The 27,917-nt window shown below is 57.1% G+C and overlaps 3 protein-coding genes across 4 annotated transcripts in view; 2 read left to right on the top strand and 1 right to left on the bottom strand.

The window, feature by feature from the left end:
* FIBCD1 (fibrinogen C domain containing 1) overlaps positions 1 to 6,670 on the top strand; it is a 35,055-nt gene extending 28,385 nt beyond the window's left edge. The window contains exons 6-7 of the mRNA XM_027556588.1: positions 1,911 to 2,090; positions 2,611 to 6,670. Of these exons, the coding sequence (XP_027412389.1) occupies positions 1,911 to 2,090; positions 2,611 to 2,870 (440 nt within the window). The 3' untranslated portion in view covers positions 2,871 to 6,670. The remainder of the gene's footprint in view (positions 1 to 1,910; positions 2,091 to 2,610) is intronic.
* Positions 6,671 to 11,474: 4,804 nt separating this feature from the next.
* QRFP (pyroglutamylated RFamide peptide) lies at positions 11,475 to 15,115 on the top strand. The gene has a single exon (XM_027556587.1). It carries the CDS (start codon positions 13,931 to 13,933, stop codon positions 14,333 to 14,335), a length of 405 nt encoding a protein of 134 aa, XP_027412388.1. The 5' UTR covers positions 11,475 to 13,930; the 3' UTR covers positions 14,336 to 15,115.
* Positions 15,116 to 18,219: 3,104 nt separating this feature from the next.
* ABL1 (ABL proto-oncogene 1, non-receptor tyrosine kinase) overlaps positions 18,220 to 27,917 on the bottom strand; it is a 142,822-nt gene continuing 133,124 nt past the window's right edge. For both annotated transcript variants that reach the window (XM_027556583.1, XM_027556584.1), the window contains exons 9-11: positions 26,414 to 26,503; positions 25,902 to 26,066; positions 18,220 to 21,919 (exon numbers count right to left, since the gene is read on the bottom strand). In XM_027556583.1, the coding sequence (XP_027412384.1) occupies positions 20,199 to 21,919; positions 25,902 to 26,066; positions 26,414 to 26,503 (1,976 nt within the window). In that variant the 3' untranslated portion in view covers positions 18,220 to 20,198. The remainder of the gene's footprint in view (positions 21,920 to 25,901; positions 26,067 to 26,413; positions 26,504 to 27,917) is intronic.

Genomic DNA, 27,917 nt, shown 5'->3' with positions numbered 1-27,917 from the left:
TCTTGCCCTATACCTGGATCAGATCATCTGTCCTGGGCAAGAACTAAATGAGTTCATGGAGTCTGGGCGAGCCTGCCTGGGTTGAGCTCTGCCACTTAGCAGCTGTGTGACGTGGGCCAGTGACTTCACCTCTTGGTGCCTCATTCTCACCTATGCAACATGGATAATACTAGCAGCCATCTACTGGATCACGACAGCAGTGGCAAACACCTGGATCATGTGTGCAGTGGGCCAGGCGCTGTTCTAAGAGCTGTACAGGGACCCTTTAATTAAATCGGACTCACTCGAATCCCCCCGGCTTCATTAATCCACGTGAAGCGCTCATAGCAGCGCCTGGCATTTGTAAGTGCTGTCTGGGGGGTGGGGGCTTCTGTCGGCGGTGCCTATGGTCTGCCCTTTGCAGCTTGGGAGGCCTCTGGCCCTCACTCCACAGGCGTGCAGCCTGGGGCCCAGAGAGGGCCAGCAGCTGCTATGAGGCTCTAGCCCAGGGAGACGAGGCCCTTGGGCTCTGGCAGCCGGGTCCTCAGTGGATGCAGGGAGGTTCTGGCTGTCTGGACGGCTTTTGCTCTCGTCATGGTTCCTTTTTCTCTGCCCTGGACCTGGACCGGAGTCTTCCCTCTGGGCTGGTTGGGGAGGAGCCCACACAGCCCTCCCGCCCTGGGGGCATGCACACACTGACCCACGCAGGAAAGGAAGGCAGGAGGGACAGGCTGATGAAATGTCACTTGGTGCCGATAACTTGTAAGGCGTTTAATTAAAAGCCCTCTTAATCAAGAGGTAATCAAACTGGCAGGGAAGCACCTTGAGTGTGAGTGGCGGGAGTGGGGTGGAAGGGGAAGGGGAGGGCCTGGCATGAGACCCTAGGGTGGGCACAGGAGAGCGCAAGAGGGGAGGGACAGTGGAGGTGGGGGAGGAAGTAGGACAGGGTATGCTGAGGGGTGTCCAGAGCCAGGCATGGTCTTCTGCCTCTCGTCCACTAGGCCAGCATTTATTGAGCACCTATTGTGAGCTGGCCCACCTCAGATGCTGGGGTTCCACAGTGAGCGGGACAGTCATGTTGATCGCATGGAGCTTCCACACTGGTGGAGTGGGGGAGCCCGACATGGAAATAGGCAGCTGGGACCAGAATGATAAACACCAACAGGGGGCACCTGGGTTGGCAGAGGTCCTCCACCTCGACAGGAAGTCAGGCAGTCTTCCTGAGGAAGTGAGATCTGAAAATGAACAGAAAATAACCAGGTGACGGGGCTTCCTTGGTGGCTCAGCAGTAAAGAATCCACCTGCCAATGCAGGAGATGTGGGTTCTGTCCTTGGGTCAGGAAGATCTCCTGCAGAAGAAAATGGCAACCCACCCCAGTATTCTTGCCTGGGAAACCCCATAGACAGAGCAGCCTAGTGGGCTACAGTCCATGGGGTTGCCAAGAGTTGGACAGAACTGAGCGACTAAAGAACATCAAAGCAGGTGACGAGAGTTGGGAAAAGTGTCTCAGGCAGAGGGAACAGCATGTTCAAAGGCTGTCAGGCCAGGGAGTGCATTTGAGGACCAGATCCCATATGGCCAGAGCCCAGAGTGTCAGAGAAGATAAAGGCACCATCACCCCTAACCCAGAAGGTTTTCCAGACTCCTCTTGACTCCTGCAGCCTTTCTACCAGCCTTCAGCTTAAAACATTTGGGAAGCACAGCCTGATTTAAAGCAAACACAAAATATGAAAAACCGTCAGTCCTGTTTCCTGCCAAACAGCTCTGCAGGAAGAAGGAAGTAGCCCAGGGCTGAAAGTACACCCTTGGTGGTGGTTGTTCCTTTCTGTCACCAGCCACATCAGCTTAGCTCTCATCTCCCCTTGGTTCTTTACAGGGAGGTCACTTCCTCCGCCCCCAACTTCTCTCATCATTCTCTCCTGTATTTCAGGGCTCAAGAGGATCCATGCTCTGACCACTCAGGCAGCCTACGAGCTACATGTGGACCTAGAGGACTTTGACAATGGCACAGCCTATGCCCACTATGGGAGCTTTGGTGTGGGGCTCTTCTCTGTGGACCCTGAGGAAGATGGATACCCGCTCACCGTGGCCGACTACTCGGGCACGGCAGGTAGGGGTCCAGGCTGCAGTGGGGGGTGGGGAAGGGCCGGGGCAGCCCAGCCACCTCCCCAGCTAGAAGGACAAAGGAAGTCTTTCTAGGCCAGGGGCCAGCATCAAGGCTTCTCATCACCACCACCAAATCCCCAGCTAGTCCTCATCCCAGCCACATAAAGCTCGCAGGGCCTCTCTCACAGAACCACCCATTTTGCAGATGAGCAAAGAGCCCAGAGCCAGGAATCAGGACATCTGGAGTTTGAGCTCTGCTGAGCCTCTCCACCCGCTCTGGGCTGGGTTTCTCCTCCCAGGGCCGAGGCAAGAAAACCCGGGAAAGGGTGTGTGACAGAGCTAGAAGGAGGGAGAGGCTGCGGGGACAGCCGCCGGGACCATCAGGGGGGCGCTGGGGCTGCCTGTGGACACCAAAGGTGTGGGAAGGGGCAGGTGCGCGCATGCTCACGTGTGTGCATCGTGCACGGGAAGCACGTGCACGCACCTGTGCCCCACTGAACACACACCTGTGTGCACCTGCGCAGGGGACTCCCTCCTGAAGCACAGCGGCATGAAGTTCACCACCAAGGACCGTGACAGTGACCACTCGGAGAACAACTGCGCCGCCTTCTACCGCGGCGCCTGGTGGTACCGCAACTGCCACACATCCAACCTCAACGGGCAGTACCTGCGCGGCGCACACGCCTCCTATGCCGACGGCGTCGAGTGGTCCTCCTGGACTGGCTGGCAGTACTCACTCAAGTTCTCCGAGATGAAGATCCGGCCGGTCCGTGAGGACCGCTAGACTGGCACGCTCCGGCCCCGCCCCACCCCTGCTTCCCCGCCCCTCGCCCCGCCCCACCCCGCCCCTCGCCCCAACCCAGTCACCAAGCCCCCACCACGCCCTCTCCCCGCCCCCAGTCATCACGCCCCACCCCTCGCCACTGTAGCCACCAAGATCACACCCCCTAGCCCCGCCCCCCGCTGTCACCACGCCCTAGCCCCGCCCCCAGCCGTCACCACGCCCACCCCAACTCTGCTCCTGCCCAGATGCCCTTCTGCCCAGATGCCCGCCTGCCTGTGCATGACTGACCTGCTCTCGCCATGGGGTGGTCCAGGCCGACCCCGACCCGAAGCACCCCCTGAACGAGTGAGGCCACACAGCACCTTCACAGTCCCCACCCCCAATTTGGCCCTGCTGATGAGGGCGGGGCAAATTTGACCACCCCAAATTCTGCCTGCCCTGACTTTAGCTCCATGGGCCACGTGTCTGCCTTGGCCTTGGCCAGGAGTCGGCCACGTGCCCCTGGCAGCCCTTCCACTTTGCCAGCCCAAACATCTGGAGTCATGGGCGGCGGAGGAGGGGCAGATGGCACCCCTGGAGCCCTTTTAGCAGACAGAGGGAAGGGTCAGATATTTCTACTTGGGTCCGACGCCAGCCTCCTCTGACCCTCTAGACCCTTGCTCAGTTTCTCTGGTGCCTGAAGGTCCCCTTCTCTCCCAAGGACTGGGGAGTCGTGGTACTCAGGGCTGCCTGTGCCCACGGGCTAGGTGGCCACATCCCTCCACGTCCCAAGGCCAGGCTGGGGTACAGCTGCCTTCAGGAACTCACACCCCAGGGTGACTGAGATCCGTTTCCTGGAGCCCTCCCTACTCACCCACCCTGATTCCCAATGTCTTTCCAGGCCTGGGAGGCCCCCATTCCCCTTGGCTGCTCTGCCCATCCTCCTGCCTTCCGGGGGCAGCTGAAGTCTGGCCCCACCCCATCCTCCTACCTGTGGGAGGCACGGGACCTATGCTGGGCCAGTGAAGACCTCTTGATTTTTGGGGCATTGGCGGGGCTGTGTCACCCCCACCATCAATTTCCAAGCAGGGACTCTGGGATCCTAGTCCTCCAAGGAGCAGGCTGGACGGAGAATGCTGGACCCAGAGGGGTTTGGTGGCTGGTACTTGGTCAGCCTGGACATGGCTGTCTCAGCGGGGAGGCTGCCCCCTGCTGCTGACTGTGGGTGTTGCCACCTTGGATCAGGGGAAAGGGAGGGAGTCACTGGGCAAGTGGGGGAGACTGAAGCACCTCCCAGGCATTCAGAGACCTTTCTCATCGAATCCTCTCAACGCTCAGTGCATTGTTACTGCTCCTGCGTAACAAGAACCGCAGGTTCCCCAGGCCAGAGGCCGGGAGGGGCAGAGCAGGGACTTCAGCCCATGATCCCCTGCTCAAACAGCCTTGGGGTCCTGGTGTCAGAACCAAGCCCAGGGCTGTTTTGCTGAGTTTCCGCCTGTAGGGACCTGAGAGGGCCAGGAGATCAGCCTGGAAAGCGGCCCAGAGGGTGGGCATCCCAGCGACCCCCTCCTCAGGCAGGGGCTGGGAGTGATTCCTAACCAGGACACCTGAAGGCAGTTGAGTGGGGAGTGTGGGAGCCAGCCCTCCCTTCCCCTCCCACCAAGGTCGTGCTTCGAAAATAATAAACCAGAGTTGGCCACGGACTGCAGGAAAGGCCCCGAGGGCCTCTGACGTGCTAGGGGACCTGGCCGGTCCCCTCCAGCTTCACCTGGTTGTTGGGCATTTGGCAAGGTTTTCCGGACAAGATCCAGTCCCTGCTCTCCTGGCCCTCAGCTGGAATCAGAGACAGCCAAGGAATTGGCGATGACAGCCCAGAGTCACCAGGGTGGTAACAGGAGTGCCAGGGTGCAGGCAGGGTGGGGGCAGTGTGCTGGAGATGTGTGTAAGATGACCACACGGGCCCCCCTGCTGGCCCCTTCCCCATCCTCTAGAAACCAAGAGAGCCAGCCGCCCCCGCTCCTGGCCGCTGGGACCCCCAGCCAAGGAGCAGAGGCCATGTGGAACCCTGCGTCCTCATCCTGGGGACCCCTCTTCCCCCTCCAGCTCCAGACCAGAGCCAGCTTCTGCTGCCAGCCTCGCAGTGCCAGCCACTGTTTAGAAAGTGCCAAGCGCTTTCTGATCTGTCATCAAACACGCTCCTGGTGAGCGTGATGTTAATGGATTCACAGATGTGCGTGTGCGTCAGAAGGCTCAGGGGCGCTCATGCCAGGGCTTGGCCCAGGAACAGACGAGCCACAGCTTTGGCCTGGTTGGGGGCCAGGCGAGGGTGGCTTTTAGGAGTGTCGAACCAACCTGGAGACACTGGTTCCTTCCTGCTGGAGATCCCTGGTCCCCCTCCGGAACCCAGGTCTGGCGTCACTAGGGACACAGCCGCACTGAAAGCTGGCTGAATGGGCACACGGCCCGTCATGGTGAGGACAGCCAAGGCCAGTGCACCCCTCTTCCTAAAGGGCACCCCTTCCCAGGGCCAGGAGGCTGAGGTGTGCGAGGCAGGCCTGGACCCCCGCTTGGAGGAGCCCACAGTGTGATTCCAGTGCACGTGGCTGTCACCAGAGATGGGAGTGACCACAGAAGGAAGGACATGCCGGGGGAGCTGGAGGGGCAGCCACAGCACAACAGAGACGGAGAGGTGACAGATGCATGTAAAGGCCGCCTGGGACCCACGGTCACTGCACCCGAACGCTGACCACCATCACGATGATGGAGTCGATGGCTTGACAGTGGGCTACCTGTGACCCAGCCATCCATGTTGTCTGATCAACCCCCTCCTGCTTTCTCCTTCCTTCTCTGATGAGGCGAGAACCAAGCAGGGGAGGGGGGGGCTCTCTCTACTGGGACCCTCAGGCAGGGCATTCACCCTCCCCTCTTCTGAAAGTTCCTTTCCATAGGCATAGGCAGGTTTCATGGGATAAGCCTCAATCCTTGCCGCTCAAACTCTGGATCCATCTCTGAGACGCCACCCAGCTGGCCACCCCAGCTCCCCGAGTTCAGAGGGTGGACAGGCCCTGGGTTTCCAGCCTGAAGGCCTCAGTGAGGTCAGCAGGAGTTGAGCACGGAGCCGGGGGCCGTTCTCAGATGGCATGCTCCCCCTGCAGCCACACGTGAATAGGTTTTGTCACGTTGGTCTTGGAGCAGAAGCGACAGCCACACACCCCAGCACCCACCGCCTCCGGGTCCCCCACGGCCACGCACCCTCATCCACGCAGACCTCTGGCCCAGGAGCTGGGAGCCCCGTCACCCAGGGTTCAGAGGATTCGTGAGGTCCGTCGACAGGACCCGCCGGTCGTGTTGCACTTCAGCAGAAGAGGAGGGAGGTGGGGAGGCCGTGTGTGCTGACGTTGGGGGACCCAGGACAGGGCCCTGACATGGAGTTTGAGGACTGACACACTCACGGGAGAGACTGTTAAGGGACGTGCAGACAAGGACACAAGGCTTTGGCCCAGTGGGCTGGCCGGCACCTCCCTAGGGCCTGGTTCTTCATCTGTGAGAAGGGAGAGGGCTGCCCCCAAACCCCGCGTGCCCACACAGCTGGCAGGACTTGGCAGACCCGGGGGCGCTGACATTGGACCTTGGTGGGGATGGGGGGTAAGGAGTGTACACTGGGCTCTGACCTGGCCACGTCGGCCCGCTGCCGTACCCCCAGGCTGCCTGACTGTCCACACGAGGGACAAGCCCAGCCCAGGACGGGTGCCCGTGGGGCCCGTGTGCACTTGGCGTCATGTGTGGTCCTGTCTCCAATAAAAAGTCTCGTGGTGACCGACTCGGGCCTCCGCCTCCCGCCTGCTCGGTGCCCCACAGGGTGGGTCAGACACCCCAGGGTGCCAGGACCGCCTTGTGCACACTCCCCAGCATGGCTGTTTTGACATGGGCAACCCCTGTTCCCCAGACAGCTCTGTACCCCCAGGAACCGCACGAGACCCTGGGCAGAACCGGCCCCACTCCTGGCCAGCAGCCTGGGCATCGGGGTGGGAGAGGGGAGGCCTTCTCCCCTCAAGAGTGCACCTCCCGGGGCTGAAACTGGGCCCTTGTTTCCCATCATGGTCCCCAGGGTCCCAGTCGGTCTCAGTGGGTCTCTCTTGTGGCCGGGCTTCAGTCCTGAGTTGTTGAGACTCTTCATTCAGAAAATCAGTCACTGTCTCAAGCACTCAGTTGTGTCCGACTCTTTGCAACCCCATGGACTGTAACCCGCCAGGCTCCTCTGTCTATGCGTTTCTCCAGGCAAGAATACTGGAGTAGGTTGCCATTTTCTCCTCCTGGGGATCCTCCCGACCCAGGGGTCAAACCCACATCCCCTGTGTCTCCTGCATTGGCAAGTGGATTCTTTACCACTTCCCTGGTGGCTCAGCTGGTAAAGAATTCGCCCACACTGCTGGAGACCTGGGTTTGATTCCTGGGTTGGGAAGATCTGCTGGAGAAGGGACAGTCTACCCACTCCAGTATTCTGGGGCTTCCCTTGTGGTTCAGCTGGTAAAGAATCCACCTGCAATGCGAGAGACCTGGGTTCAATCCCTGGGTTGGGAAGATCCCCTGGAGAAGGGAACGGCTACCCACTCCAGTATTCTGACCTGGAGAATTCCATGGGCAGAGGAGCCTGATGGGTTATAGTTCATGGGGTCGCAAAGAGTCAGACACGGCTGAGCAACTAACACAATACTTCTTTACCACTGAGCCACCTGGGAAGCCCCATTCAGAAAATCAGTCCCTAATGACTGTTTATTCATAAAACAAATTTGAAGCTTAAGGATATAGCGTTCCCTGAGTTGCTGTAATGAAATCCAGTATTTATCAAGTGCCTGCACTGGGGACCGTGGGCGCCAGGGGAAGTGAATGTACCTAGTGTCCTGCCTTGGGCCGGCCTGAGAGGGGACCCCCAGGCTGGGGCGTCTGCACTGCTGGCCTGTGTAGATGGAAGTTGCGGCCCAAGACTCCCTGGAGCGTCCTTAGCACTGGTCCCCTCCACAAAGTGTCCTCGCTGACGGGCATGTGGTCCTGCCCTCTGACAGCTCCGTATCAGGCCCATGGGGACACCGCGGGGTGAGACCCCTGAGCCAGGCCGTGGGAAGTCACCAGGGTGACCATGGCCGCCTGCTTTCCCACAGGCCACATCCACCCCCCAGGGGGACCCCTCTCCTCTGCCACCCAACCCAACTCCTCTGGCCCGGCTCACAGCACCATTCCGAGGTCCGATGACTCAGGCACACGGAGGTTCTCGGACCTGACGAGTGGTGCTGGCATTTTAGTGACAAATAGTGAGCTTCCCTGGTGGCTCAGTTGGTAAAGAATCTGTCTGCAATGCAGGAGACCCAGGTTCAATCCCTGGATCATGAAGATGCCCTGGAGGAGGAAATGGCAACCCACTCCAGTATTCCTGCCTGGGGAATTCCATGGATGGAGAAGCCTGGTTGGGCTACAGTTCATGGGGTCTCCAAGAGTCAGACATGACTGAGTGACTAAACCTACCCAGGGGAGAATCCACATGGTAAGAGTCCCAGGGCAAGGAGGGTTCAGCTGGCATGCCCGGGAGCTCTCAGGGGGATCAGCTGACCTGGGAGGCTGATGCTTGTGAAGAGGGCATCGTCTGGGCTCCCCTGGACACCAGCAGCCTCCACCCTGGGCCCACCTGCCTTGTGCCCTGTGGCTCACCCTTCCCTCCCCACAGTGTGGGCTCTGCTGTGGGCCCCCATCAGGAGGAGTTGGAGGTTCAGGCAGTGACGAGACTTGCCCGAGGCCACGGCTGCCTTGTTGCTGAGCAGAGGGGAGCCTGACCCTAGGGGCTCTCATGAGGCTGAAGCATGGCAGAGGGAGGCATCTGAGATCCGAGGCAGGGGCCTGGGCTCAGCACAGCCAGGCTGTGTCACCCCGCGGGTTCCTGGCAGGTTCTGCCAGGGCAAAGGCCGCTGGTCAGCTTGGACATCCCGGGACACAGCTCCGCCACTCCGCGGGGGGCGGCTTCCCAGGGAGCTTGGTGGCCCTGGGACCCCCTCCCCCACAGCCTCCCGCGCTCACCGGGGGGTCCAGGGAAAGCCTTTGCTTCTGGAAGCTGACCCTGACAGACCCCACCCACTGTCCTACAGAGTGTCACAGTTGTCACCTCCACGTGTCACAGTCACCCCGTGTGTTACAGTTGTTACCCCCTCCTGCTCAGGAGTGGGGCTCGTTCCCTGGAGGAAGTCAGGGGTTTTGAGGAGCCCAGGAAGGGACTTGAAACCAATATTTTGGGCCAGGTGTCCTGGGGAACTGCTGGCAAGCCCTGGGGTTGGGATGTTTGGCACCAAATCTGACATCAGACGTGCTTCCGGGTGCCCCTGCTCCAGGGCTGGGGTGGAGGACTCCTGATTGCCCCCCAGTCTTGCTCCCTACCCCACCCACGCCCAACACTTGGGACCTTCTGTGGCCACTTCTCAGAGCCCTGGGCCCCCAACCTGAACCACACCAGGGGCTTGTTTTCACAGCAGAATTGTCTTGGGCCCAGTGTGTTAACAGCCAGGTGGAACTTTCCTCCTTGGCAGAGGGGGTGGCCCTCAGGGCTCACCCCCACCTCTGCCGTCCCCACTGTCCACAGCCGTCCCTGAGGAATTCTGCAGGGCACAGCTTGGGAACCAAACTGTCTCATTTGATGCCCGTGGGAACTGGGGCACAGAGAGGGCAAGCATCTGGCCCAAGGCCCCAGAGTGAGTCAGTGACCCCACTGCAGGCTGCGCTCCGTCGTCAACCAGCACCCAGCGTCACGACCAGCCAGCACTCACCAGGGAGGTGAAAGGACACCGCACCTCCCAGCTCACTGCACACGTTCACACACGTGTGCACAGGTGCACGCACATACACACAGCTGGCTCTGCACCTGCTTCAGTCGGCACAGGGTGTGCCCTCTGCCTGCGCCTGCCAGCAAAGTCCTCGCCCTCGCCAAGGAGGCTGAGCACACCCTTCCGAGGGGCCCGGAGGCAGCCCGCACTGCCTGCCTGCTCTTGACCTCGTTCCTGCCACAGACGGGGCTGGAGACAGGAGCGCCAGGACACAGCTCTGATCTCGGTGCCTCTGTCCCCCCACCCCGTCACCATGAGGGCAGTAAAGACTTTAGCCCCTTCCTCAGGTCTGGGGGCGGGGAAGGGTCTTCAGGGCAGTAAAGACTTTAGCCCCTTCCTCAGGTCTGGGGGCGGGGAAGGGTCTTCAGGGCCGTCTGTTCCCATATGCGGTGATTCCCACCCGTCCTTAGCACCTCAGTCGCTCAGCGATAGAGAATCCCCCTGCAATGCAGGAGCCTGAGATGCAGGTTCGATCCCTGGGTCGGGAAGATTCCCCTGGAGGAGGGCATGGCAATCCACTCCAGTATTCTTGCCTGGAGAATCTCATGGACAGAGGAGCCTGGTGGGTTATCGTCCATGGGGTTGCAAAGAGTCAGACATGACTGAAGCGACTGAACACTCACGCACACCAGCACCTCACAGGCAAAGCCAATACAGGTCAGCGGGGTGAGAGCCCTGGAGCCGGAATCCGCTGGGCTCAGTCCTCAGTCCGGCCTGAACAGCCACCCCTAGACAACTGCCATGCGGCTGAAGCCTCACCAAGCCCCTGCTCACCTCGCCGCCTGGCGCGCTCTGGGAAATCTAGGCTGGGTGAGACACAGAGGCTGGGGCTGTGCTGGGCACCTCCTCCTGGTCTCCCCAGACACTGGTGGTGGACGGGGGAGGGGCGGGGGAGGGAGAGGGACGGGAAGGGATGGGGAGGGATGCTCCTGGGTCTGTGGGCTGCTACGGGCCAGTGGGGGCCCCCAGGAGAGCGATTCCCCATGCTGGGCACCGGCCATACCCCTTTGGCTGGTGCCTTGGGGAACATGCTGCCCAAGGGGCCCCGTGCCCTGGCTTAGCCCGCAGCCCACCCCCTCCCCGCCCCGTACCCAGCAGGCCCCAGGGCCACTCAGCGATCACACACAGGGCAGGCGGAGGGGCGCACCGGACTTTGTGGTGAATAGTCGTGGGGTGAGTGCCCTGAGGTGTGAGCAAGATGCCGAGGGACCAGAGTGGATCCCACAGGGACCCGTGCACCCACGGCGCACCCCCTCCAGCCCTGTACCCCGCTGTGGGGAAGTGGTGCAGGTGACCACATGTGCAGGTCCCCACCCGGGCCTCTGAGCTCCCGGGGAAAACTATCAGGGAGTGAGCGGCTGGGGAGGGACGAACGCCGGTGCCCTCCATGACCGTGACCTTCACCCAGGCCTCGACGAGCCCCACACCAGGCTCACAGCCTCGTCTCCATGGCCTGCGGCAGAGAGGCGGACGAGGTTTGAGCACACTCGCGGGTCCGTCCGTCCTTCCCCAAGTGAGGCTGGCTCAGTGGGGCCCACCGAGCCGGGCAGTAGGGCCTGGTGGGACTGAGCCTCCCTGCAAAAAGGCACACTCTCCAGTGTTTTATGGGGTGTGGACTTGAGAGAAGGGCTGGTCTCGCCCCCCTCTACGCTCTCTCCTGCTGCCTAGGTCAGCCTCTTGGCACTGATGCCCCTCGTAAGGCTCCAGAGCAGGTGACCTGTGGCACTGAACACAGCTCCTCACCTCGCCCGTGCAACAGGCCGGGGCGGGCTCCAAGCCGTCTGGCCTCCCGAGTCTCCTCGGGGTGGAGGTGCTGGCCCGGCAAGCAGATCTGACAAAGGCAGGGCCGTTAGGGTTCCTCCGGGCCGGGTGGGACCCCAGGGCCACGCCTGTGACTCACAATGAACGAGGCGCCCTGGCTCCTCCAAGCAAGGCTGCCTTTGCGCAAAAGGCGGCCCTGTCCGGCCTCCTGTCAGATCACATCCTGTTTGTGTTGGGTCTTTTATCAACGTGGTCCGCGCAGTCCCATCCTTCACTACCAGGTCCCCAATGGAATCCCAGGGTCAGGAATGCGCAGCAATCAGGAGTGCCCAGGGCACGGGCCCCCTGGGGGGGTCACTATATAAAGCAGGGAGCACCCGGGAGCCGCACCTCCTGGACAAGAACCCAGAGCAGCTCTGCCCAGCCTGGCCCAGGTCCAGCCGCCCAGCTGGGAGCAGACCCGCAGCACCGTGAGTATGGCCGCTCCATCCCCGGCAGGAATCGCGCTCAGGCCTCCTGCAGGTTGGGAGCTGGGCACAGGCGGTGGGAATCCTGGGGACCCACAGGGCTGGGAAGGCCCTGAGGGGTGGAGACCCGCACCTCATCTTGCTGCCTAGAGCAGGCAGAGATTGGCCACGGGCGCCCTCCAGGGCTCGGCACTGGGCCTCCTTCTGTCTTCTCCTGCCAAGTCCTGGATGTTGGGGCCTGAACCCCAACTTGTGCTGGGGTCCAGTTTTTGGTGTGGAGTGTTCCAAGCTCCCATTGGATTCCTGAAGGGGTCCACGGGTCCCCCCAAAAGGAAGGAGAGACGGCACCCCACCCCCCCTTTTGAGACCCAGAGGCCATTCCCAGGTAGACTCATCCACCGGCTGGACTCCCACCTGGTCTCAAAGCTGTCTGCCTCGCTTTCTGTGGGGAGGAAAGCCCTTGAGAAAAGCCCCCACCCCACCCAGATGCTGATGGAGAGGCTTCCCTGAGGCAGGTAAGAGGTTGCTCCAGCCTCAGGAGATGAGAGAGGCGTAGGAGGGCTGGATTCAGGAAGAGGAGGGAGGACATGCTCTAAGATTTTTTTTTTTTTTAAGCTTTTTGGGCTGAGTACACTTTGAAATGTCTTCAAGGGAGCCAGTTCTGGAAAGAGCTCTGGGAGGCCTGGGCTGTCTTCTCCAGAACCCGTTCCCTCTATTCCAGCCTCAGCTCTCCTCCTCAGAGGACCAGCCAGCTCCCACCCACCATGGTCGTTACCAAAGAGGCTTCCTTTGCGAGGGAACGAGCAGTTACTGCCAAGGCAGGGGCACTGAGGGGAAGCTCTGTTTCTGTTTCTCATCCCCCACGGACCACCATGCAGGGGGTAGAGGAGCCATTCCCACGTCCAGCCCAGTTAGACCTGGGCTTGCATCTTAGCTTTGTCACTTACAGAACTGAGATCTTGGGCCCGTCACCCGTTTGCGGATCCTGCCTCCTCTGTAGAAGGGAATAAGGGAGGCCCTCAAGGACAGTATCAGGTGGGGATGGCCCACAGTCCAAGAAGCCCCCTGGCCATTAGAATTGGGAATCCTAGAGCCTCTACTTTCTAGCTGTGGGGCCTGAGCACAGTCTCTTAGCTTTTCTGATGGTTCTCTTGCCTGTAAATAAAAATGTTCGAATAACAGGGCTTCAAGTTAGGTTTACTGTGAAGATAAAGTGCAACCATGCAGGCAAAGGTTTACCTTGCAGCCAGATTACACAGTTGGAGAAGGAAATGGCAACCCACTCCAGTATTCTTGCCTGGAGAAGTCCTCGGACAGAGGAGCCAGGCGGGCTACACAGTCCATGGGGTCACAAAGAGTCGGACACGACTGAGCAACTATCACTGTCACTCAGGTACACAGTTGGTGCTCAGCGGGCACTGGCAAGCGCTCCTCTCTGGGAGGACGTCTGAGTTAGGCCCGGCCGTCAGATCTGGTTCCTGCTTTCGGGAGAGACTGGCTTCCACGTCGCAGAGACATGAGCAGAGCATCCCCGCTAAACAGCTTAACCAGACCCATTTATTATCGAGTTGAAAACGAAGAGGGGTAGCTGCTATTAACTCTACCCTATGGCTCTGAGATGATATGGCCCAGGAGTCAATAATTGTAATAAGGGAAGGACGAGCCCAAATTTGCTCAGCTCTCCCGGGGCCGCCTGTAAGCCGTCCCAGTGGCAGTGGTATTAGTGTGCTAAGCTGCCAAAGCCATCAAAAGATTGCAAGAGAGGGAGAATCAGCCTAATTGGTGTGGCTGGCTCCTGAACCTGCTAAGAAAATAAAGGCCTGGTTCCCGCAACGTGGTGACACTTCCTCTCGCTGCTTGCAGGCTGGGCTCAACCAAGCCGCCAGATCACGCCTTTGACGGCGGCCCGGGTTCCCGGGAAGCACGCGCATGGCTGTGCGTGGCCTCAGGGTGCAGCCCGTAACCCCCTCCTCTCTCTCCTCTGGACCAGATGCGGAGCCCTTACTCCCTGCCCTACCTCCTGTTCCTGCCCCTGGGTGCCTGCTTCCCGGTGCTGGACACAGAGGAGCCTGTGGATGCCGTAGGGGGCACCGGACGTGAAATGAGCTGGATGGACCCGGCGGGGGGACGCCCCTTTCCGTGGGGCTCCCCTGGGTGGCCGAGAGCCCCGTACCCACACGCCCTGCTCGTCACGGCCAAGGAGCTGCGGGCATCAGGCAAGGCGCGTGCTGGCTTCCAGCTGCGTCTCGGGAGGCAGGACGATGGCAGCGAGGCCACTGGCCTCCTCCTGGGGGAGGCCGAGAAGGTGGGGGGCCTGTTGGGAACCCTGGCTGAGGAGCTCAATGGCTACAGCAGGAAGAAAGGGGGCTTCAGCTTCCGTTTTGGCCGGGGGTGAAGGGGCCAGCATCCTGGGAAGGGCCCCCTCCACCTGACCCCTCTTCTCCTCTGGCCTCAAAAACCAAGATACTGAGAAGGTGTGGGGTGTTCTTATAAAGGACGACAATAGGAATTATAAAAGCAGCAGGATTGGTTAGGTGGGTGCTTACTTTTGATTTCCAACTTTGCTGAAGCAAAAAAACCCTGGATGGTGTCAAAAAGGAGCTCAAAAGACCAGAAAGGCAAGGTAACAAGAGATACCACATCTGGCACAGCCCCGTGGCAGACTGCTGTGTTTCAGCCCCCTCCTCCGGGGGCCTGGAGCCGAGGATGACCTTGGACCACAAATCTGAACAGGCAGAGCTGGTTGTGCTGGCCCTGGCTTAAAGGTAGGTGGCCTGAGTGATTCTGTAGGATAACTGAAGTTTTGACAGTCTCCACCAGGACGTCAGGGGTTGACATCTGAAGTGCGACTGTGAGCGAGCACATTCCACTGGGTACAGACTGTGGTTCTGAAAGTTAACAATGGAAAAAAAATTCTTGTTCTCCATCCCATTAAGACAACATCCCTCTGGCAAGAAAACCTTGCTGCGGTGTTGCGATGCCACCCGGAACCCACTGCCCAGCCCTTCTGACAACTGTCCTCATCGGTGGTACGTTTGCCAAGCTGAGAAGTCTCGTGGGAGGTGAATGAGGAAGGAATACATTTCTTTTTTTTGCTGCAGCAAGGTTGAGTGTCCAGTGTTCAGAATGTGAATGTGTTGTTGTCTTTTGAAATAAAAGTTGTAGCGACTGCAAACTGATGGGAAGCCCGCCTAACTCTTGCCTGCAGGTGCTCTGTGCCCTGGGAACTTTGCTTCCTGAATTGTGAGTTGCCTTGACTTCGGGGAGATGGAAATCATGTCTCCTGTACCCCACACCTCTCCCGGCATCCCCTTAATTGGCAGTTGGTGAAATACCTGTGGTCAGAGGTACAGGGAAAGACACACGGGGTGGTGCATTTTTCCTTTTGCGCTAGACAGCTCTTGCCCTGGTTTTCTCCAAGCGAGGAGAATTCTGAAAGCAACTGCTCTGCCCCCGAGGGAAGCCCGCGCTGGGCAGCCCTGGGGCGAGGCGGAGCATCTCCTTCAAACGTGGCTTTGGTGAGTCCTGCGTTCCGACCCTAGTCAGCTTCGGCAGTCTGATGCCCTTCACTCCCCGGCTGGCTTTAACTGCCAGGACCAGAACCTGTATCGATGTTGCCATGGCAACACCTCTCCTCCCTTGGGAGCCACGGCTTGCCCCTGTTCACAATTGAATAATTCTCCATTGAGCTGTCACAATTAATTGGTAGATTCTTATTAGCCTTTTTAGAACCACACTGGGCCTGGGCCCAGCTTGGCACCTCAGAGCATTTCACAGTGTTTTTCCCGTTCTATTAGAGACTTAGGTTCCCCGGTAGCAGTTCTCAATCCTCGACAGCCTGGAAAGTCACTTCATTAAGGGGTGACAGATCTGAGCCATAAAAAGAGGCGGGCTGACTGGGGAGCAGAAATGGGATGGTGGGGTGGGACGGGGATGCAGGAGTCGGAGCTTCGCCTTATGCTGAGGCGAGCTGCTTGGACCATGCGTCCTGGGCTCAGGGCCGCAGTGACGGGGCCGGCAGTGACGCTGAGTCTGGGAGGCACGGTGTACCCTTTGGCCTCTGCCACTGGCGAGGGAGGGAGGAGCCGGGAGGGCTGCTGCAAATGTGGCAGGCTGATGCGGGGGGGGCGGCGGGGGGGGGCGGTCTTTGTGGGCAAAAGAAGCAAACACTCGGCCCTGAAGCCACAGAGGGAAAGCTCACGAAACCAGTCAAGGACAGCCCCGCTGCAGAGGCCGTACAACACGGGGTGGCCAGAGGAGGCAGGCGGGGTCCTAGCCTGGGCTCTCACCCTGGCACGTGCTCACCTCCACTCTGATACGGGGAGAGGCGAGGCAGCGTCCTGGAGTAAGTACTCCAGCCGTAGCTCACTTCCGCACACAGAGAAGCCAGAGAATGTGCTCATGACACATGGGGGAAACAACAGACCAAGGGCAGAGGGACGCCCTGCAGCAAGGTGCCCTGGCCCACACGCGCTCGGGCCTTCTACTCGGGACTGAAGGACTACCCCCGCAGTCACCAACGGTGAGAACTGAGAGCCTGGAGGTCACCGAGGGGGAAATGCTCCCGCACGTGTTCACGCGCGCTGTGGGTATGCACCGGTGGCTTTTAATTTACTAGGCTTAGGTTAACCTCGATGGAGAAATCCGAGATAAAGCGGGGAGGGGGAGAGGGGAGGGCCTTCAAACAGTGGATAACCTGTCATTAGGCTTTCATCATTAAACAGAAATCAACAACAAAGCTGTCCTCTCCAGTTGCTTGTACATTCGAGTTCAATAAACCTGAAAATCAGAACAATCAAACTGCTATGGGCGCTGATCTGTTAAATCCACTCCCACTGAGTTTGGCTAACCTTCCTCTTTAACCTCCCCACACCTCTCGACCCCCCAGCTCTGTAAAGGTTTGGGGGTCTCTCGTGCCATCCCCACATAGCACCCCCCCAATCCTTGAAGGAGATTACTCTCCAGATTAGTGAGGGTGAGGCTCTTCGGAAAACACCTGCTTTGGAAGCAGGGCGATTGCGCTCCCTGGCGGCCTGGCCGGCTGCACCCGGTGTGGCCATGCTGTGCTCTGGCCCAGGCACCTGGGAGCTGATGCATTCTCTCATGTTACGCATTCAAGACACACACACAAAACGCTCCATCTTGGTGTGCAGATCTCCAGGTATTTAGCTCTTAAAATGGATGGGGAATATTTGCCGATATTTTCTTGCATGTTTGAAATATTAATAAAAATGTCCAGGAAAAAAAGAGGTTGGGGGTGGGAGCAATAGCAGACCATCAGGCAGCAGCTGTAGTGAGGCATCAACTCGTCCAAACAGTGCCCCGGTGCCAAAGATGCTGCAAGACACACGCCAGGGGAGACCCGGACCCAGGCAGGGGGCTTTCACCGTCCAGGCAGGGAGCCGGGGCCCTGGCCCGAGATGGGGGGGCGACCACGGAGGAAGGCTGGCACCAAAGACAGGGGACACCATGGTTGGGCAGTCTTCTCCCACCTAACATCTTCTGTACGAAGACAACACGTCGACATGGGCCCCCCAGAGCGCTCAGCTGAGGAGCGCCGTCTATAAAACACCCCTGATGCCGACAGGGCTGGGCGAGCTGTAGCTCTCGCCTCCCCTCTTTCACGATGGAGGAGGGGAGGCGAGCCTGGCCCTGGAGCCCACCTGGAGTGTCGACAGATGAGTCCGGCGCAGTAGGCATTAAGCAGGCATGTGCTGTGTGACCTCGGGCTGGCTGCTGCACATGTCGGAACCTGGCTTTCTCACCCATGAAATGAAGATGGTCACAGAACTTCCCTCGTTAATTCTGAAAAAGGTGTGGGGTTTCCCACGGTGGTGCATTCGTAGAGTAGCTAAAAGCAATCCCCTGTGAGCTGTAATTCTAAGAAAATCTTCAGTGAAACCTAACACACATCTGAAATGCGCCCCAATTCCAAGCGTGGTTGGATGAGTTTCCAGCCAGTGACACACCCATTAGCCGGCACCACCCAGGCTTTTCCTCGCCAGATGGCCGTGGCCTGCGTGGGAGCACGGCCCATTCTCGGTGCTGCCGATGAGCCAGGCCGCTGGCGAGCAGGGCTCGAGGGTGCAGAGGGGCCGACGTGAGGGCTGGCTGGTGACACGGCTGGTGCGGGGTTCTGCCACACTCCTGTTCTGTCATGTGAGACCCGACACGGCGTGGCCCCCGGCCACTTCGGGAAAGCCTGGCTCCCTCCCGGCCCACGCGTGCGCCGGGACTCTGAGGATGACAGGGAAGAATTACGGACCACAGCAATTCGCCCAAGGTCTGGTGTTGTAAACATTTATTTAAAAAATACTACGGAGGGGAGACGTGGATTCAAAAAAACACAGAGTCATATACAGAAACAAAATGTACTGGACCAAAAAAAAAAAAAAAAGACACCATAGGCATTCCAGAAGGGAGGACAGTGGGAAACTATTTACAGTCATTTATAAAAGGGCGAGTCTATAAAAGAGTGTAATATCAAAGTATAAATGCAAAATATAGTGGCACATCGTGTGAACGGGAAGAGACAAGTACCTCAGAAACGGGCAGTGGAGGGGACCTGGTGGGTTTCGTTCCGCTTCGTCTGCAAGGCCACTGGCGGTGTTGGGGCACCCTCCCCCCTCGGCCTGCACAGCACAGCAGCCCGGGGGGAGCAAAGAGGTGAGGCGCTGTGAAAACAGCATAAAACAACCCAGAGGAAACCATCTCTATCAGAGAAATAAAAGACAAACTCAGGTGATTAGTGTACAAACGGGGCCAGAGTGAGGTCATGGGCACAGGGTGGCCTGGGGAGCGGGTGGGAGGCGGTCTCCTCCTGGTTTCTCCACCGGTTCTCCTGAGCAAGGCCCAGGCAGGTGCCAGCCCACTCTTCAGTAGCTGCTCCAGGTCAAGGGCACACGGGCTCCTACCCCCGAGCCTAGTCCTGGGCAGCCCGAGGAGATGATGCTGAGGACTGCTCTCTCAGACACTTCCTGGGGTTTCCTTTGTCTGATTCTCTTCATCCCTGATGACTCCCACTGGAACATTAGGTTAAGCGTGCTCATGGTAATTAAATAAGCTATGTGCCCATCGGGGCATGGCCCACGCTGGGCGGGGCTTTGGTGCCCCAGTCCTTTCCCTCCTGCATGCTTGCTGGGCGCCCGATGGCAGGTCCTTCTCTCTGGAGAGGCAGCTGTGCTGAGGGCAGTTTGGAAATGCTTCAAGAACTCTGGAAAGCTGAAGACTGGCTCGTCACCAGGGAAAGAGCTCTGCAAGAATCTACTTTGCCTTAGAGGAGCACAATGGAATGGAAAGAGAGCAAGTGGAAGTAAAGACCAAGCACCTTATCAGGGACCCCGGGAATTCGGAAGGAAGGTAACTGTGCTCACTGCCGACCTGCCAGGCCCTGCTCTGGGCCATCCTGGGCCTGGCTGCGCCCCCAAGCTCACCACCTCCTCCTGCCTCTGGAGCCCCCGTGTGCTCCCCCGTGACCCTGCTACCCTCCAGACTCAAGCTTTCTATCCAGGATTAGCAGTGCACGTCACAGGAGAGCAGGTGACAGGGCCCTGAGGACCTGGAGAGGACGACAAGGAAACTCTCCCCATCGCGGACTCCTTGGCTTCCCCCCCAGACCGGGACCCAGAAGCTGGCTGATGGCGGCGCCCTGGCCTGTCTCAGCCCCTAGTCAAGAGCTGTCCTTCACATGGGGGGATGGTGCAAGGAGGGGGGGTGGGGTGACCCCTGGGCCCCGCTTCCCGGGGCGTGGCTCTGGACACAGGTCCTCAGCAGGCGGCCCGAGCGAGGGGAGTGTACACTCGCTGCCTGGGGTGAGTGGAGGGGACAGTCCCCAAGCTCTGCTGACTTAGCTCCCGTTCAGAGTGCTCCTTCCTTGGGACAAAGGGGGCGAAGGCAGAGCCAGTGGAGGTCCTCCAGGGAGGAAGATGGAAAGGAAATGCTCATCGACCTTCCCGCCTGGCCCCAAGGGCTCAGTTTTGAAGCCCCACGTGCAGGGAGGAGGCTGGGATGCCCACGGCGGTCCACAGAGTGGGAACTCCACAGACAGAACTTGGATGAGGCTCCGGGGGCCAGGAGGAGGGGGGAGGCGAGCGCAGGAGGACGGCGGGTAGGACAAAGTCGTGGCGCCGCGTTCCACGGCGGCAGCCGCTCTGCCCAGTGCAGAGCTACAGGCCAAGGTCCCCACGTGCGGGTCCTGCTGGCCGCCTGCCCGCTGCCCCAGGCACACACAGGGAGCCCTCATGCGCCGCCGGCTCCTGCTACCTCTGCACGATGTCGCTGATCTCCTTCACGGAGCTGAGGAGTTTGCTGAAGTCCTGAGTGGCCGCTGGGCCACCACCTGCTGTTGCTGGGCAGATCTGCAGCTCCCGGAGGTTGTTCTCCAGTTTGTTGATGGCCTCGCGGAAGGCGAATTTGTTCCTCATTTGCTGGATTGAGTCCACGTAGCTCACGCAGAATGTGTAGAGGTTTTTGCCGGCTTCGAGCACGGCGCTGTGGCTGGCCATCTGCTCTGAGTTCTTGGAGATGGCCAGGCACAGGGCCTCCGTGCCATCCAGCACCATGCCCTTGGTGATGGCGCCACTGGCGATCCGTTCAGGAGGCTGCCGGGTTTTCCGAAGAGACACGCGGGTCGATATGAGTGGAATGAAGGCGGTGGAGGACGGCTGGTCCCCTGCCAGGGCAGAGGGTGCTGACGGCAAGGTGGCGGGGGTGGGGGCGGGGCTGGTCGGGGTCCCCGCCGGCTTGGTGGATGCCGGCGGCTTTGGCATGGATGGGAGCACGGGCTTCTTGGCGCCCTCTCCCAGCTGGCCAGACTTGGCGGTGTCGCTGTTTACGGCATCCGCAGCCAGAGCTGCAGGTTTCACCTTTGCCCCGGCGCCTGCCTCCCCGGCTGCTTCCTGGCTCGGGCTCTGCGAGGACTTCCCGGCTTTGCCAGCGGAGGTGGGTGGTGGGGGTGGCGGGGCGGGTTTGAGCTTGGACAGCTTCCCCCTGTCTCTCCCTGGGGACTCAGAGGTGGGCTTGTGCCTCCTCCCCCGGGGCTCCTCTGCAGCAGTGGCGGCAGCCTTGCTGGGTCCTCCGGAGGCTCCTAGCCCGGCCCGGCTGGTGGGGGGTGCCGGCTCAGCGGGCATCCCCGTGGCACTGGGCCTGCCGGCCTCCTCCTTGTGGGGAGGGCTGGAGGGAGGTGCGGCCGCACCCTGCCTCCGAATTGGTTTTGGCGTCAGGCTGGGTGGGCTGGAGCCTGGGCTGGCCTCAGCCGCATCCTTAAAGACCTCGTCAGCGGCCTCCTCGGTTTTCTTCACCAGCCGGGGCGGCGGGGTAACCGTGCCTCTGGTCATCTGGTCAGACCTGTTCTCACTTGCCCGTTTTCGAGGCAGGGCCGGCTTCTCGCTTTTGTGGCCTCCAAAGGTGGACGAGTCGAACTGCCTGCCGGTGGACTGCAGGTCCCGAGGCAGGGTGACTGACCGCCACTCTGTGTCCTTGGCGCCGTGGGGCACGCAGGAGGCCGAGCAGGACCTCAGGAAGCGCTTGCTGGCGCCGCTGCCGCTCTCCTCTTCACCGGCAGCCAGCCGGCTGCTGGTCAGAGTGCTGGACTTTTTCCACAGGTGGGGCGACCGGAAGCCCGCGCCCCCAGACTCCCGGAAGGCTCCGTTGGGGACCCCGGCCCCGCCGCTGGGCTTTAGGGACTTGGCCGACTCCACTGCATCCGGGGGTGCCGGTGCCAGCGCCCCGTTGCTGATTTCACGACCTTCCTCCTCGCTGGCCGCTTTCCGCTCAGGCGGGCCATCCATCTCCCGGAAGGAGCTGCTGCGTTTGGGAGGGGTTGGGGCGGTTTTCTTCTTCTTCTTGATCAAGGCGCTGAACAGGTTGGTCTTCTTGTCTTTGGGAAGCAGGCGCTCATCCTCATTGAGGCTGCCATCCGGAGGACCCCGTTCTTTTCGAGGGAGCAGTGGAGATACAGCGGGTTCGTGGTCCACAGGATCTGAAACACACAGGGAAGAGCTGAACGAGTCCAGGCCAGAAGCAACGAGCCCGGCGTCACCTGGGCCGGCCGGCCTGTCCTCACAGAGCGGCTCTGCATCTGGGCTCTGCCAGGCTTGCGTGTGTGGTTGGGCTGCTCGCCCCTGGCGAGCGACTTCTCTCTGCTCACCCTCAGCTTTCTCATCGATAAAACGGAGCACAACAGAGCTACCCAGAGTGCTGCCGTGAGAATGGAATGGATGTGGGGCATTTATCACAGCTCTTGGCACGAAATCCTCAGTAGCTATTGTCACTGTATGTTGGTGTTGTTATTATTGGGCAGAGCTAAAGTCTCTCTCCTTGAAGACAACAGAAAAGCTGGGGCACCCAAGCCCACCGCCCCACCCCTGTTAAAGCCGCAGAGGCCCCTGCACACCACCATCTGGAGGGTACAAGGCAGACGAGGCCAAGCACAGGGTCAGGAGCTGGGCCTCTCTGACCAAGCGGCTGCTCGCGGCTCCTGCGAGGCCGGGCAGGAGGGAGGGGGGCCGCGTGCCACGGAGTGCAGTGACAACGGGCTATTATGCTCGGGGAACTATAAGGGTGACCTTTTAAAACTTTTAAATGGGCATTCTTTAAATATGAATAACAGTGCCTAAGAAATCTTTCTGGCGTTGCCAAGCTCCCCGCGAGTGAGTGACAGAGCTCTCCCTCCGAGGGCGGCAGCGGCGCGGTGGCCGTCAGCACCTGGGACGCTGAGGGACGGGGCATCTGTCAGAACAGCAGGCGGCACACAGGACTCCTGGATCCGGGGAAGTCGAGGCCCCCCACAGACCTCAGCCCCGTCGGAGGAAGGCGAAGAGAGTGAATTTCTAATGAATTATGCACAGCTCTGTTTCACGGGCTGAACAGCTAATTGACTCTCTTGGCGCGCCATGAGATTACATATCAGAATGCCCCTCAGATGAATACTGATGGGGGGTAAATGAACATGATGGCTTATCACTGGCCTTTTAATAAGCCGCAAGTTCTCAGAGTGGCCCCTCCTCCCCACCGCTGTCCCACTTCCTGACGTCGGGATGACTACCAGAAGGATGAGGGGCCAGGTTCTACATAGTCTACATGCTGTCGAAGCAGGGTAAGCACAACGGTCCCGGGAGTGTGCAGAAAGCGCAGCATCATTTATCTCTTAGGTAAACCTTTTAAGTGTATATTTTTGCTATATTTCATAGTAAATGTATTTGTGCAGCAGTACCTATACAATACCTATATATAGGAGCTACACATTCAACTTTTAAAATATGGGTACATGATTAAAGAATAGCAAGGAGAGATAAGAAATCCGAAAACTTCCAAATGTTCAAGCTGTATTTAGAAAAGGCAGAGGAATCAGAGATCAAATTGCCAACATCTGCTGGATCATAGAAAAAGCAAGAAAATTCCAGAAAAACATCTACTGCTGCTTCATTGACTATGCTAAAGCCTTTGACTGTGTGAATCACAACAAACTGTGGAAAATTCTAAGTGATCAATGTGAAGAAATAGAGGAAAACAATAGAATGGGAAAGACTAGAGATCTCTTCAGGAAAATTAGAGATACCAAGGGAACATTTCATGCAAAGATGGGTTTAATAAAGGACAGAAATAGTATGGACCTAAAAGAAGTAGAAGATATTAAGAAGAGGTGGCAAGAATACACAGAAGAACTGTACAAAAAAGATCTTAATAACCCAGATGACCATGATGGTGTGATCACTCACCTAGAACCAGACATTCTGGAATGAGAAGTCAAGTGGGCCTTAGGAAGCATCTCTACAAACAAAGCTAGTGGAATGATAGAATTCCAGTTGAGCTATTTCAAATCCTGAAAGATGTTGTGTGAAAGTGGTGTACTCAATGTGTCAGCAAATTTGGAAAATTCAGCAGTGGCCACAGGAATGGAAAAGGTCAGTTTTCACTCCAATCCAAAAGAAAGGCAATGTCAAAGAACGTTCAAACTACTGCACAATTGCACTCATCTCACACGCTAGCAAAGTACTGCCCAAAATTCTCCAAGCTAGGCTTCAACAGCACATGAACAGAAAACTTCCAGATGTTCAAGCTGGATTTAGAAAAGGCAGAGGAAACAGAGATCAAATTGCCAACATCTGCTGGATCATAGAAAAAGCAAGAAAATTCCAGAAAAACATCTACTGCTGCTTCATTGACTATGCTAAAGCCTTTGTGTGAATCACAACAAACTGTGGAACAGCTGGGATATAACAGACCACCTTACTTGCCTCCTGAGAAACCTGTATGCAGGTCAAGAAGCAACAGTTAGAACCAGACGATGCAACAACAAACTAGGTCCAAATTGGGAAGGGAGTATGTTAAGGCTGTATATTGCCACCCTGCTTATTTAACTTATATGCAGAGTACATCATGCAAAATGCTGGGCTGGATAAAGCACAAGCTGGAATCAAGATTGCTGGGAGAAATATCAGTAACCTCAGATACAGCACCTTTATGGCAGAAAGCGAAGAGGAGCTAAAAAGCCTCTTGATGAAAGTGAAAAAGGAGACTGAAAAAGCTTGCTTAAAACTCAACATCCAAAAAATGAAGATCATGGCATCGGGTCCCATCACTTCATGGCAAATAGATGGGGAAACAATGAGAGACTTTATTTTCTTAGGCTCCAAAATCACTGAAGATGGTGACTGCAGCCATGAAATTAAAAGATGCTTGCTCCTTGGAAGAAAAGCTATGACAAACCTAAACAGTGTATTAAATAGCACAGATATCACTTTGCCAATAAAGGTCCATATAGTCGAAGCTATGGTTTTTCCAGTCATCATATATGGATTTGAGAGTTGGATCATAAAGAAGGCTGAATGTTGAAAAATTGATGCTTCTGAATTGTGGTGTTGGAGAAGACTCTTGAGAGTCCCTTGAATAAGCAAGGAGATCAAACCAGTCCATCCTAAAGGAAATCAAGCCTGAATATTCATTGGAAGGACTGATGCTGAAGCTGAAGCTCCAATACTTTGGCCACCTGATACCAAGAACCGATTCATTAGAAAAGACTCTGATGCTGGGCAAGATTGAAGGCAGGAGGAGAAGGGGACGACAGAGGATGACATGGTTGGATGGCATCACTGATTCAATGGACATGAGTCTGACCAAGTTCTAGGAAATGGTGAAGGACAGGGAAGCCTGGCGTGCTGCAGTCCACAGGGCTGCAAAGAGTCGGACACAACTGAGTCACTGAACAACATGATGAAAAAAATTGGAATCATGGGGTCTTGTAGATTCTGGCTTTGTCCTGTCCCTTCCAATTCACCCAGAGTGTGTGGCCCATCACACCAATCCCCTAGAAGCAGCTAAAAACCCAGACACCTGGCCCACTGCAGACATCTCCACTCAGTTGGTCTGCTCTGGAATCCAGACTTCTGTATTTTTTTTTTTCGGTTGCAGCAACTGCAAAACCAGAGCAGCCTCGCTCAGAGCAGAGCCTGGCACACAGGAAGCATTGGATCCATGTTTGCTCCTGTTAACCCCTCCTGCAGTGCTCCCACCGCCCTCGCTCGTCAAGGGGACAGCACCAGAGTCTCTTCTCAGGGACCACAAGAGGACCCCAGCTCTGCCACGGGGGTCTCATGGCTCCGTCAGCACCAGTGAGCTTTTCGTATCAGTGCTTTCACAACGAGCTGCTCTTTGTTTGGTTCAGTGTTTATTATTGCTTTATCTGTCCACAATGCAGAACAGCCACAAATAATGTGAATGATACATGAAAAGGTGGGTTTGTTCCTGGTAGGTTTTATGAATGTCTCTGCCTATCTGACTAGACTGACTGCCAAAGCAATGGCTCCTACCTGATGGGGGCAGGGGTGTGGTGGGTAGAGAGTGCAGAGAAAAGGAGAACTTTCCTCTCTTTGCAGCTGGCCCACTCATGAGGGATGTGCCTGCCTTTCAGTTTAGAGTCGACTCCCTGGAGCCCCCGAGGCGGGTGGGGGGTGGGCACATACCAGTCTCTCCTGGGCCCTTGGAGTGGGGTGTCTCGGGCATGTCGGGGCTGTCTTTGTGCTCAGCAGCTCTCCTGGAGGTTCTCGTCTTGGTGGGCAGTTCTGGGGCCTGCAGCAGGGTACCTGCAACCCCTCGCATGCCTTTCTTCCCCAACTCCTTTTCCACTTCTAAGAAACACCAAAAAAATTAAGAACAAAAGCAGCAGTCATCAGCAGCAGTGTCACTGTGGTATGTTGGCTTTTTCTTTTTAAGGCAACAGTGGAAAACTATATACGGTTACAGAAAAGGGACACACACTCTGAAGAAACACTACTTGAGCGATTTTCAGAACCCTGGCTTCAAGAGACGGAAAGCCACCCTCAGCAGCCCTGCTCCGCTTTCTGGTCTCCGGCGAGATGCTGGTCTACGTGCTCTAGCAGGAAGCGGACTGAAGGCCTGGGCTGGGCCCCACACGGCTGTCCCTCCCAGGTTGACCTCGCTCCCCACCACGGGCACCCCAGGACGGGCACTTTACCGTCTGATATGCTGGATTCCTGGAACATCGTTTCAAAGGCTTGGTGGATCTCAGCGAAGGAGGGCCGGTCAGAGGGATTCCACTGCCAACCTGCAGATGAGACCCAAGTCAGACGGCCCACGAGGCCTCGCTAACATGGGGGGATGAGACATTCTCAGTGGAAAGTCTGGAAATTAACATTCCAATCCTGCTTAAGCATCTTTTGCTATGACAAGTTAAAGTGACGAATGTCACTGTGTCCTATTACAGACATTGAGAATTTGAGAAAATTTTACATACTGGCAGGAATATGGAGTCTAAAATCCCAGAGACAGGCTGACAGCAACAACTCATTTACAAATAGGATTTTACCAGCCTGCCTCCAGCAAATGTAGAAAGTTACTAAACCCAGTAGCTCGCTTCCTACCTTACCCTTACTTCACGGTTATCAAAGCCCAAATTCCTCATCAGAAAAGACGTACTAATTAAAACAAGGTTAAAATGGGGATTAAGGGATGACTAAATCCTGTTAGTGAAGACACAGAGTCCCTCTCGGAAACTTCTGTTGAGAGTATCAATTCATATAGCCTTTTTGAGAAAAAGATGATAAAACCTATCAAAATTTAAAATGCACTTAGCTCCCTGAACCAACAGTTCAACTTCTAGAAGTACTAGCAAAGTGCAGAGAGGTCTATGTATGAGGGTGCTGGTTCCGCCTTGTTTAAAATGACAAAAAACCCCAAAAAACCAACAACAACAAATGTGTAAAACAACCAAATGCTCATCAAAAGAGGACTGGATGAATGAATAAATCATGCGATAGATACCAGAGAGCTACATAAAGATATGAGACAGGAAAGTGGGGGAAAGAGAGTGCACCTGCTCTGAATCACAGACATGGAAAGACAGGCCTGTTCCACTGCTAAGTACAAAAAAAAAGGTGAGGTGATAAATTTTTATACGTTTTATATATGCACACGTTACATACTTATACACACACAACCTGTAACACACACATAACATACATATACACACGCCTATAACATACATACACCGCACGTATAACACACACACACACAAACACACGTGTGTATGTATATGTATGTGCGTATGTAAATTGCTGAATAATATATATGGGCTTCCCTGGTGGCTTAGCAGTAGAGAATCCTCCTGCCCATGTAGGAGATGCAAACTGGATCCCTAGGTTGGAAAGATCCTGGAGAAGGAAGTGGCAACCCACTCCGGTATTCTTTCCTGGGCAATCCCATGGACAGAGGAGCCTGGCGGACTACAGTTCACAGGGTTGTAAAACTTGGGGTTCTTATTAATAAATGCAAATTTCTTGTATAGTAGGCAAATATTCTGAGTGACTTTTATCCACACAGGCTTGGTAGCCATCAGTCTCATTTTGCATGAAAAACAAACAAAAAACCCTCACATGTAAAATACTATGCATGAATAAAGGCACAGAGAAATATGCGAAAAGTTAAGCAAAAAAAAAAAAGCACCAAACTGTACAGTAGTT

Source organism: Bos indicus x Bos taurus, chromosome 11 (genome assembly GCF_003369695.1).
Source record: "Bos indicus x Bos taurus breed Angus x Brahman F1 hybrid chromosome 11, Bos_hybrid_MaternalHap_v2.0, whole genome shotgun sequence".
NCBI lineage: Eukaryota > Metazoa > Chordata > Mammalia > Artiodactyla > Bovidae > Bos > Bos indicus x Bos taurus.
The sequence above is the reverse complement of the archived record's forward strand: the minus strand, read 5'-3'. Positions and strand labels throughout refer to the sequence as shown.

What these genes read in the sequence shown, in the direction of transcription:
- QRFP (XM_027556587.1), top strand. Translation starts at nt 13,931, where the DNA reads ATGCGGAGCCCTTACTCCCTGCCCTACCTCCTGTTCCTGCCCCTGGGT.